This window comes from Nothobranchius furzeri, chromosome 2, assembly GCF_043380555.1.
Source record: "Nothobranchius furzeri strain GRZ-AD chromosome 2, NfurGRZ-RIMD1, whole genome shotgun sequence".
Taxonomy (NCBI): Eukaryota; Metazoa; Chordata; class Actinopteri; order Cyprinodontiformes; family Nothobranchiidae; genus Nothobranchius; species Nothobranchius furzeri.
The window spans coordinates 55143751-55156092 of record NC_091742.1 but is presented as its reverse complement, the minus strand read 5'-3'; the positions used below and the strand labels follow the sequence as shown (position 1 = coordinate 55156092).

The 12342-nt window shown below is 42.4% G+C and overlaps 1 protein-coding gene across 2 annotated transcripts in view; it reads left to right on the top strand.

Moving 5' to 3' along the window:
* The window catches only part of zgc:194930 (uncharacterized), a 43264-nt gene extending 40450 nt beyond the window's left edge, over positions 1–2814 (top strand). Inside the window, exon 5 of one of the 2 annotated variants that reach the window (XM_054747762.2) lies at positions 1003–2814. In XM_054747762.2, coding sequence (XP_054603737.2) covers positions 1003–1753 — 751 coding nt within the window. In that variant the 3' untranslated portion in view covers positions 1754–2814. The remainder of the gene's footprint in view (positions 1–1002) is intronic. The other variant, XM_015946862.3, reaches the window with a different exon arrangement.
* The last annotated feature ends 9528 nt before the right edge of the window (positions 2815–12342 follow it).

Here is a 12342-nt window from a genome sequence, read left to right as displayed (position 1 = left end):
ATCTAGTAAACACATCTTTGGTGTTACTTGCCTCCATTCAAGCACACACAGCAGTGATCAGGATCAGAGTGTGTCACATCTAAAACGGTCCTGGTGGAAACAGTCCTTAAACATGCCCTGTTCTCAGTTTTTCTGAAAAAACGTGTCCAACAGATGATTCTGTGCTGTCCTGGCTTTGGTAGAATGTTGTCACATTCAAGTCCCTAAAACTTTTATTAACTGTTTATTTTTATGTGTTTTCAATAAATTTGCTGAGGTCTCTAGTATGAATGGATTTCTCATTAGTCGGTTTCTGTGGAACAAAACACTCTTGCACCTTTTTCAGGAGGTTAAATGACATGTTTAAAAGTATATAACATTCATGTTGTGCAAATAACTAGCTAACAGAAATGTGACTCTTCCGCTGCCTCCATTCATTTTTTTTTCTTTAGTAAAATATGCAACGTTGATGTGTTATATCTACAAATAACACAAGCCTGAGTGTGTCCTGCCATGTTGTAGAGTTGCTATTGCTAATGGTTAGCCTCTACTAGCCAAGACACACTCTATCTCCTGGCTGCAAAGCCAATGCAGCCTTTGTGGTTGCGAGTCGAGGTGAGCAAGTCCATGAATACCAATCTTCTCCGTGAAGTAGAAGGGACTGGCTTCTTCTGACCTAACCATTTTCCCATCTATTTCCTTTCTGCAGCTAATGCCGGCAATGAGGGTAGAAGACGCATGTCATGCATATTGGATCATATATTTAAAAAAATAACAAGTATTACATGGTTTCTGAGTGAATGAGACCTTTAACAATCTAATACTGTCTTATCGTCCACCTGTAATCCTACACTTTGAGGTTTTTTTAGGAAACCCTTCAACAACGTGAGATCATGGTTTATATTAAAACCTTCATCTGTGTGTAAACATCAGACCAGCCTTCACACGTATTTGCTCATCTGTTTTTCCATGAGTTGATAAAAATATCTCTGGAAGTTACAGGTCTGCTTCTCTGTCTCACAGCTGCATCTATGACCCCTCTGTGGCAGCGGATGTCAGAAAAGGCCATTCTACAGGCAGCTCCCTCCACCGGCCCCACCACCGTACGGGTGGAGCCCGCAGCCGAGACCCACACGGCAGCCACGTCAAGCAGAAGCAGGGCTTCCACAACCTGGGCTACAGCGACAGCACGCTCAAGCTGGAGTTTGACAACAACCACGTCAACCAGAGGCTTCACTCTGCGCCCACACTTGCAAAGGAGCAGCGCCAGCAGGCGAGTGCACTGCCTGCAGGGGGGGGGCCGTACATCATCCAGCCAGAGGTCGTAAGTCCCCAGTGGGTGGACAGAGGTCAGAGCCAGGTTCCCGTCTATCCCAGCGTACATGAGAACCAGCAGGAACACGGAGCTACCAGGAATGGGTGGGACAGCTCCAACAGCACATCCAAGAGCGCGAGCCCATCGGTGGACGAAACCGACGAGGGCGTGGGAGGGACGCCGGAGTACCTGTGCAACACGGGAGACGAGGGTAGCGTCTTGTCTGTGGACATCCACACCAGCACCACCAGCTTGTCCTCAGGTGGCACGAGGGACGAACTGACACTGGCTAAGACTCCAGACTTTTCTACAGAAGAGAGCGGGATCTCGGTGTCAAAGAGTGAGGAGGACGTGTCGGTGAGGAGCGATGAGGAGGAGGTCCAGAGCATCACAGACTCAATGGTGGCAGAGGCCCTCGCTGCTTTAGAGGCTGCCACCGCTGGAGAGGATTATGAGTGACAGAAAACCACAGATCAGATGGACTTCAGGACTGCCATGAAACTTTGCCAAAGTTTTAACAAGGAACTTTCTATCTAAGCCTCTGAAGCTAATGAAGGAACGCTGTGTTTACAGTGAAGAGCAGGTTTATTTTTAAACTCGTGGACACGTGTTTTTGTTTCATTTCGGAGGTGGAACATCATGCTGGTCCTGTGAAGGCCACAAGCTCCAGCTTTTGCCAGTAGTTAGTGTATTTAACACTCCAGTCTCCAACAGCCCCGTTACTGCTTTTGCCATGCTCATAATGGCATTTTATTGGTTTTTATTACAAAAGTCAATGTTTCCATAGTCCAGGCTTCCCCTCTCTTTATGAATATCTTCATTACACCAAACAGGTGGAGCAAGTAAAGGTCACCGAGTTATTTTTTTCCACCCACCTCTCCGTTTGTTTCTACCTTGTGTTTTCTTGGGATTTGTGCGATCTTGAAAAGGTTAGATTCAGAAGCTGGCTAATTTTGTTTTATTTATCTTTGTCTCTGATTTCAGAATTGGACAACGAAAGTAACATGCAACTATGTACATATCATGATTTGATGTAAACAATTCATGATTTTACTGTTTTAAGTCATTTTTGGTAAAAATACATCTTTCATTTCTGAGTTTTTGCAGCATGCATTTAGGAAGCCAAGAAAAGGTCAACGTCTGCACACAGAAACCACTCTGGAGTCATCAATTCATCCCGCTTGCTCTGCTTTTTTTCATCTTTCAGTTTTATAGGTCAAACTATGAATTTCTAGTCTGGCCTGTGACATAAGTTCAGCTCATGTGCCTTGTAATGAACTATTTGAGGCTGGAGGGAGCTGGAGAAACATGCTAAATAAATGGTTTGCTATATGAAAACTAAACAGATTTATGAAGATTTCCCTTTATGATCAAATTCCTGCCAAATCATTTCTACGTGTATTTGTATTGTAAAAAATAAATAAAAGTACAGTAAAATAAGTGTGACTGTTTGGTTTATAAATATATATGTATATATATATCACTTAGCTAGTTAGCTAGCTATATATTAGCTCACTAATGAATTAGCTCCCCAAGGAAAACGAGGCAGTAAAAATAATATTTAAAAAATAAGTACAAGTTTTTTATTTTAAATGTTTTAACTTTTTTAGGTTATTTTGTGTTGAAGATAAAGATTGCACATGTTGTGTTTTCTGACAATGCTAACAACAACTTAGCATAGCAATGCTTTTATCTGGATTTAAACACCTTAGCAACCTTAGCTTTATTTTACGAGATATAATCTCACACTCAACTTTTCATGTGTGAGGCGTGATGAGTTTGGGATTTTTGGTGTCTTATTTTAGCGATTTTCTTCCCTTTTTTTGTCTCTGTGCTGCCAGCCAGTCAGCACCTTGCAATCCTATCCATTCATGTATCAGTCCAGCTGCTTCCTGTTCCAGCATTCATTCCTCCTTGTATGAGGAGGTCTTCATATCCCTTTAAATCCTAAAGTTCTGTATGTTTTAGTGTTTTGCAGCCATTTGTTTTCATTAGGCCCATTTCTTCTATCGGAACTTCCGGGTAATTTTATCAAACCTCCACATTCGTGTCTTCCTTTTAAATGGGCGGCCCAAAAGGATCGATCCCCGGGACATTTCAGGGACCAAATGAGAACTTGTATTGGGGTCAAGCTGCTGGGCAGCCGCAGAACTTGTGGTTGGCTCATGCTGATTGGTTGTAACTTGGTAGGTAATCATATCAAAGGACATCCCCAAACAAGCAGCTAGGGCTGCAGCTATCGAATATTTTTGTAATCGAGTACTCTATCGAATCTTTTTTTTGATTAATCGAGTACTCTAATAAATTACCCCTTTGTGTTTGTAAACCATTATATCATATATTGATGAGCCAAGATGGCGCCGAGTATGGCTGCCTCGTCGCGAGCTCCACCAAGTTCCAACATTACACGCTCCATACTGTACATTAATGCCACTGTTTTGCACATACCAACCTCTGTACATTTTATATCTCTTATCTTATTGTTTACTTTATTCATTTGTATACTTAGATTAGCCATTTTTATATTTTACTTGTTTTTACATTACTGTATTTTTGCACAACTCTGTTGCTGTGAAGCTCGCACACAAGAATTTCACTCGCATGTACTGTACCAGTGTACCTGCACATGTGACGTGAGAATAAAAGTGATTTGATATCAAATAGCATGTTATAATTATGAAAGACCTCTTAAAATGAGCAAGCAATTGCCAGTTATTCTTCAAGTTTTATTCAAAATAAGTTTGCATAACTTCAGCACTTCAACTTTACTTCACAGTAAACCAATGCCTGTGCAAAAAATAAGTAAACAACCTGAGCCGATTTTCCCCTTGTGCGAGAATCTGCTAGCCTGCAAGCCAGACAAAAACTAGGAGGATAGCTGCGAGCGGCTGCGGCCCAAACAGAACCAGAACCGCTCACGGCGCAAACAGCTCGCCGGCTGTTTCCCTATTAACACACGTCCGTTTTAATTTCTACACTTTTTTTCTCACACTAACAAGGATTGCCAAAAGCATGTTTGCCGTGGTTTTGTCAAATTATACTGATCACAAAACATTTATTTACTTTCTTTCGTTTTCCTCCGCCACTCATAAATACCCGTGTCCTCCTGCAGAAACCCCGAGGGACAACGGACATCAGTAACACAATAGAAAGTCCGACATATTGTGTAAAAACTGCTATTTTTTAGCACATTTTAAGTCCGACGTGTTGCTACCAGATGTACGGTGTGAGCTGAAACTGACTGCTACAAACGAAAAAGTCGCACAGTGTCCGCAGAATATATAGAAAAACAGGCTAAAAAGCATTATCTCGAAGAGGCTCCGAGTCTGCTTGCAGAAGTGACATTTACAGGTGCTGCAGCATGGAGGATGTGGTCTTGTGGTAGGCTAAATCCATTTTACAGTATTTATACTGGAGTACGTTTTCCACCTTACGACGTGAAAAATGGTCCCACAACTTTGACATTTTCTGTCTTTTTCGCACTCCACCGGGGTCCACGTCGTCCGCCATGGCTTAAGAGAAAGTTAAGTTACATTCGCTACTCGCGTGTGCATTCAGTCCAGTGGGCATGTGCGTCACTTATTTCGGTCCGGGTGAAACATGACCCCGGGCGATTGCAAAGCCACGAATTAATTAAATATGAATTAAACAAATCCTCGAGGCAGAGAATTTGACTCGAGGATTTTTTGTACTCGAATTATTCGAGGTACTCGAGGAATCGTTTCAGCTCTACAAGCAGCATTAGTAAAAATTGGACGAGTTGCTGGTGAAGCAGATTGGAAAGAAAAAGATAATAAGCAGTGTTGGCACGGCTTTAAAGTTGCTGTTTCGAGCCTCCCAATGCCAAAAAACATGGCGGAAATCTCTCCACAACATTGTAATTTACGTTGATCTGTCGTCTCCTACAGAGCGCTATAAAAAGTTTCTTCTGGTCACTGAATGCTGTTTTTTACATCACACAGCCGATCTCCCCGTCCCCTGAATAGTTTGGTGTGTGTTTGTTTTCCCATCTCCTCCTTTTCGTAAATCAGAGCGATCTCTGTGGGATTTGGGTGCTTAAACTTTGCCATCGCAGCAGTTAGAGTCTCAGCAGGCAGCTAATGCAGCACCTGGGGGATGAGCTAATGAACACCTTTGGGCGTTGGGGATTTACACATCATGTGTGTACGCACAGCATACCCTGGTAACTTCTAGCCCTGAATGGAAATAAAACCTGGATCTGCTGAGTGTGACTTGTTCACAGCAGGAGAGGATGTCAGCAGAGTGAGATCCACTTAGAGCAGGAGAAAATTAATATTAAAATCCTGAAATAGCTTCTTTTTTTTTTAGGACATTTCGTCTATTCGTGTCCGATCTCATTTGTCTTCATCAGTTAGACTCTTTGTAGCCATTTCTTCAACAGATTCTGTTTTTAAAATAAAATCGTTCTGGTTTTTATTTTGCATGATGGTGGAGGGTGACTGTGGTAAAAACTCCAACACCTGCATAAAACAATCCATGAGCAATTGTCCTGCAAAATGAGAAATGAATACAGTATTAGCATAAATCCATGGAGCGATGACAACACATCTGCTTTAATCAAAGAGGTGACTCATCTCTTCATCAATGCACCACTTTGCAGAGCGACAGCCGAGTTTAGTTTGCTTTTTTTCATAAGCCAAAAATACTTGGATGCTTGGATCAGCTCAAGGACGACCTGAAAAACAGACTTCAGTTGGGTAACAGATTGTTGTTTTATTGCAAAAAATGGAAAGAAATTTACATCAAGGGTGATGATTGCTCCAAAAGCGATAAGCTAAAATAAACTCCCTGGTTGGCTCATTTTGATCCTCTCATTTCAGTAAATGAGGTAGAAAAAGCACACATTTGATACAAATGCTGATGAGATAATATAGTTTCTAGGCATCAAACTCATAGCTGACATCAATGTATTTTTGTCTCCTAAATATGTTCAAACTGGTTCTAGCTGTTGCTAGGACCAAAACTATTTGGATGGAACTGGGTTTCGGACTTCCTCATGAGTAGACCATGACAATACCCTCCTCTCTATGATAGTACTCAACGATGAGGCTCCACAGGGATGTCTCTTCAGCCTCCTGATGCTCCCTCTCACATATATCAGACTGTTCTGCAGGAAGACCAGGCCGTCACATTGTTTGCAGATGACACTGCTGTTGTTGGTTCAGCCTCCAACAGTGATTTTGTATAATGTGCAGGGCCTGATTTCCATTGTTTCCTCTAGCCGACTTTTCGTTCTGTTTATTGAATTCACAGCACAGAGCATCAATTTTTCCTCATTTTGTGTCAGATCTGATTTTCTGTCAGATTTGTATGTACCGTCATGATCATGCTGAAAAATAACTATTTGGGGTTCTCTTGTAATGTGCTGTATTCATAAGGTTAAATGTAAAACAGCTGAAAATAGATGTTATTTTGTTTTTTACTAATTATTTCAAGAGCTAATTTGCAAAAAGAGATAACTGTAATACTTTTGTAAGGTGATATCAGTCACAATAAAGTTTGGATATTTTTATCAAATAGGTTTTATGCGTTTTTCGCATTTGTAGATGCAACAACATTGGCCACTTATCACGAGAACAAATTATTACTAAAGGTTTCCTGACATGCCTGCACTCTATTTTGAAGATAATGCAGCAGATTTCCCTTTTTATTGTGTTTCTGCTCCTCAGACACAAATATCACCAGCTTTCAGGAGACTAAATATTTCAGGTGGACTGCATGTCACTCATATCCTTTAAGAATCAAAGGGTTCTTCCTTTGCCCTTTCTTTCCCTAAAAAAGTGAATGAATATGGGAATAAGGAAGTCAAAACCCTCAGTTGTCTGATGATGTTGAGATTACGGTTTAGTTTCCATGTGTCCGAATAAATCTGAGGAAATCCATTGAAATGTTTGCTTTTTTGAAAACACTTTCTGCTGGTTTAAAAATGTCTAAGAAATGCTAAAGATTCAATTTGGAGGCCTTTATTCAACATCTATCAACAATGGCTTCACTTAACTCAGCCTTGAGATAGCAGATCAAAAAGCAGCAACAAGCTCATTAGAGCCCGACCTGCTTTGGACGAATCGTGTGAGTGCACTTTGAGTCAAATTCCTTCATGTTGGCTTTGTTGGGTCCATTAGGCAGTTGGTTGCAAGGTACTGAGGTGTGTGTGTGTGTGTGTGTGTGTGTGTGTGTGTGTGTGTGTGTGTGTGTGTGTGTGTGTGTGTGTGTGTGTGTGTGTGTGTGTGTGTGTGTGTGTGTGTGTGTGTGTGTGTGTGTGTGTGTTTGTTTTTCTCAGCGCTTTGCTGGAGGTAATGATGTCACTCTTAATTGTGGCATGTAAACACACTTGTCCATCTCAGAGGAGCAGGTAAGATAGTCCACATAAAGGAAATATAAAGTAAAAATCCAGTAAGCTTAGAAGGAAATCAACAATACTAGGCTATGTACCATTACTTTTTAGCCAATCAAAAATGATACATATTTTTTATAGGAATAGGTTCATATTTATGTTCTGCTAAAATTTTTTGGGACTTTCAGCCAAGAAATATTTTGTATCGAGTCTCTCTGCAGACTGAATGCCTCTGCTGGTCTGCATGTTAAGGACAAGAAGACATGTTTATTTGTAACACCACAACAGTCAAATGGGTTTAGACCATCGATAATGGACATTTAGTGTCCATAGGCTCAAGGTTTTGTTTCCAAATGGGAGGTTCCCACCACCGCCATTTTGACTGTGTCACACATCTGACCATGCTCAGACAATCCAAAAATGGGAAAAGAGTTAGAGCTGAGGGTGGGGCTGTTACAGTTGAAACAGGGTTGGAACAAATGAACCAGTGTAGCTACTAGCTAACAGATGGGCCATTCCCATCTGTACTGGGTCGGCCCGGGCCGGGTAGCCCCAGTCTGCCCCAGCCTGGCCCGGTTGATTCCACACATCCTTGCCTTAAGTCCATGTGGGCTGATTCTATCCACCAATCAGAGGCTTGCTCTAATGGAAGGTGTGAATTTGCTGTTAGCAGTGGGTGTGTTGGCCCTGGTCGGCCTGAAGCAGACCCCTTCGAGAAGAGGGCTGAGAATGAGCCTTGGTTGGCCCGGAAAAATACCAGGCCACCCAGATATGTAAACAACCTACGCTACCCGGCCCGGGCCGACCCGGTACAGATGGGAATGGCCCATTAGCTTACCCAAGAAGTTAAGAAGGGCTCCCAGGACTGGGGCAGCCCACCCGCACAGCCAACTGGCTCTTGTGCGAGGTTGTAGTCATGCTGGTCACCTGTGGAGATCCAATATGAACCGGGACTGTTAAATTACAAGCAAAGCCTCAGACCGCCTTTTACTTACTGATAAACAGAAGCAGAAACTGCTTGGATGATCTGGTAGTGCAGTCAATAACCACAGCTTAACCTCTTCATCCAAATAATTCCATGATTAACATCCAAACACGAACACACAGTCAAAACTAAAGTTCAGAGAGTCGAAACAGCCGAACATCTATTAACGTGAGGCTGAGGCCTTTCCCTGGAGCTAGCTCTGAAGTCACGTGGCTCTGATGCTCATTAATTACAGTTTCATTTAAACAGAAGAGTTACAACAAAATTCACCCCCCTCGGAGTTGTCATGAGGGTAAACTAGATCTATTAAACCTAAAATGGTTGTTTGAGCCAGGCTGTAAAGATGTTTTTTTTCTGCTGTGAAATTAGCATTTTTAACATGGGAGTCAATGCTCTCTTCTGATACCAGCCTCTAGCGGATGAGGGTGGAACTGAAATTTCTGCCAATTATTTGTTGGCTTCATTTTCACCCCAGAAATATGGGGACCTGGTTTAGACAAAAGTATCATTCGTGTTTTGGCATCAGTAAACAAACAAATTACGCTGAACTACTAAAGGTTTTACTGCCAATGACTATACGTGAAATAATTGGGACCAAAAACACACCCCTGAGGAACTGCACATGTAAGTAGCAGCATGAAACAAAAGTTATTTGTCTCTTTAAATTGTAAGTTTGTGATTGGCACTTCCTAGGAAACTAAATTAAGATTTTCTTTTCAGGACCTTTTAACTATTTTGAACAATTTGCTTTTTGCTCATTTCTTGAAGCTGGAAACCAGCAACTGGGGGAATAATCTTCCTTTTATTTGGATCTCCTTATTCTGCAGCTGTACCCATTCTTTTAAAGGCTAACTATATATTTTTTTATTTTATCCTCTATTTTTACTCATCAGGCTAATAGGTCACAAATTTGTGTCAACCTTGATTTAATCGTTAACCTTTTAAACTCGGCTCTAAATAAACCTCCCATCCAACAGCTACAGATTCCTGTTAATGTTTCACCAGAGTTAAATATTGCATCTTCTCCTGGAAGCTGAATTAGGATGTTTCCTCAAAACCTGATTCTAAGTAATGTGTGCTATTTAAACTTTCAGACCATAGCTAGAGTTTCTGTTAACACCTGTTGCTGCCTTTGTTCTCTGAAACAGCATGGCAACTTTTTACACAAGTGGACTCACACACACTGAGTGAGTTATTTTAGAAGGCCCCTGCCTCATTTCTGAGATGTTAAACATCAACTCCGCTGTCTCCCTCTGGTCCCAAATACTGACACCAACCCCCATCCTTCCAAAACGTTGAGTTTCGGCCCTGTCTCCTGGCTGACGGACGTAGATAAGAGGTATGGCTCTTAGCCGGGCATTGACTGGGAACCCTGTCGCCTGCAGGCCTGAATTCAGCGCCTGAGATAATTTTACTGCTTGTGAAGTCATGTAGGAGCCGCACCTGCACACATTTTTATGTGCATGCCTAATGAATGAAAATTTTCATTGCCTCCATTGTGATTTGACAAACCCAAAGCGGCGACAGCCATTTTTTCGTGTTTCCATCCCGAAGCGAGTTAGAGTAAACACACACGTGTAACATGAGTCAATATTTGATGCTTACTCACGTCCTTTGCTGTCAACCAGCAGCTTTCAGACAGGTTTAACACCCTGCAGTCGTCTCGGTGTGTGTGTTTTCTGAAAGCTTTGAGCCTGCAGCTGTGGGTGGGGCAGCGTTACCTTTTCCTGCCCTGGATGTCCCTGTCACCACCTTGAAAGTCAATTCACCCTCCAACTCTGTCAAGTGTCACCTGCTACAGTGAATCGTCAACCAAAAGCTCCCCGGATAATTGCAGATCAACTACGGCAAGCCAAAAAAAAAACACAAGTTACAAAAATCCCATATTCATTGGTTGATTTATTTAAACAAATGAATAATTGCAGATAATGTGAGGTCCTACCTTCCCTTTGATAGATTATGGATATTTAGAGTTTTTTTTTTCAGAAACATTTGGTTCCTGAAGCTAAATTGATAGGAGAAAAGACATAGATGAAATATTGAATTTGGACTGAACCTTGCGAATGAAGATTTGTTTACATTAATTTACTTTTGATTGTTAAATTAACTTTTACAAAAGCACACCCCCAGTAGAAAACACTTGCCCTTTTTCTTTATAACTCACATATGAAGCTGTCTGACTTTTGTAATAGAAACTTGTCATCAGACATCAGACCACAGAAGGAAAAAGGCATCATATTTCCTTCAAAAATCCATCACACTTCTGATTAAATGGCAACAAACACAACGCTTTCAAATAGAAGGGACTCCAAGAGAAGCATCCTGCCGGTGGCGCTGTTGACAGTGATTCATGTTTTTTAACCTTCTTGAAATCGTTGCATTAGTTCCAAACTTACCCCAAAGGACTGTGGAAAAGTATTGCACCGCTAAGAACAGACAAATAGATATTATTGTCAGGTCACTGGCACATTGTTGTCCAAAAACATCATCAACATGCGACAATTGTAGAACATAATTCATGCTTCTAACATTATTTCCCGTAACCTAAACGTAACTTCATATAAAGCCTCTTTCATAAAACAATGGTGCTTTTGCCACACTTTCACAGACATTCTTTTAGCTTGGGTGTAACTTGTTTTTTTATCTTTATCATTGCTTCCTCACTGGAAGATGTGCCGGTGGGACTGAGGAGGTCTTCGATGTATTCCGCTCACCAATCCACAATGTTCCGAGTACAGGTCAGCAGCACATCACTGCAAGGTGTTGGTAGCGCACTACTTTCACCCACTGAAATGCCGGATGGTGGACCAGGATCTCCTTGAAGCCATATTGAAGTCTTGCTCCATGAACTCACCAAACTCCTCCCACACCCGGGGTTTTTGTCTTTGCGGCGTTCAGCTTGGACTGCCGGTACCCATCAGCTTCCTCTGGATTACCACAGGCCAAAAAGACCCGATAGAACTCCTTCTTCAACTTGACAGCATCCCTAATCACCGATGTCCACCAGCAGGTTCGGGGGTTGCCTCCACGATAGGCACCGACAACCCTGTGGCTGCATCTCCGGTCAGCCCCCTCGACAATAGAAGCATTGAACAAGGCCCACTCTGACGCTTCCTTCGGAGCGTGTTTGAAATTTTGTCTGAGGTGGGAATTGAAGCTTTTTCTGACAGGAGACTATGCCAGACGTTCCCAGCGGACGCTCACAACACGTTTGGGCCTGCCAGGTCTGACCGGCTTCCACCCCCACCATCAGAGCCAACTCACCAGCAGGTAGTGGTCAGTTGACAGCTCCGCCCCTCTCTTCAACCGAGTGTACAAGACATGCGGCCGCAGATCAGATGAAATGACTACAAAGTCAATCATCAATCTGCATCCTAAGGTATCCTGGTGCCAAGAGCACATATGAACACCTTTATGCTTGAACATGATTTACATTTATGAGCAATCCATGACATGCACAAAGGTCCAGTAACAAAATACCAGTCAGATTCAGATCAAGGGGACCATTCCTCCCAACCACACATCTCCAGGTCTCACTGGCATTGCCCACATGAACGTTAAAGTCCCCCAACAGAACGAGGGAGTCACTTGAAGGAGCGCTCTCCAGCACCCCCTCCAAGGACTTCATAAGGGTGGGTCTGAGCTGCAGTTTGGTGCATAGGTACAAACCACAGTCAGAACCCTTACCTCACACGAAGAGAGGCTACC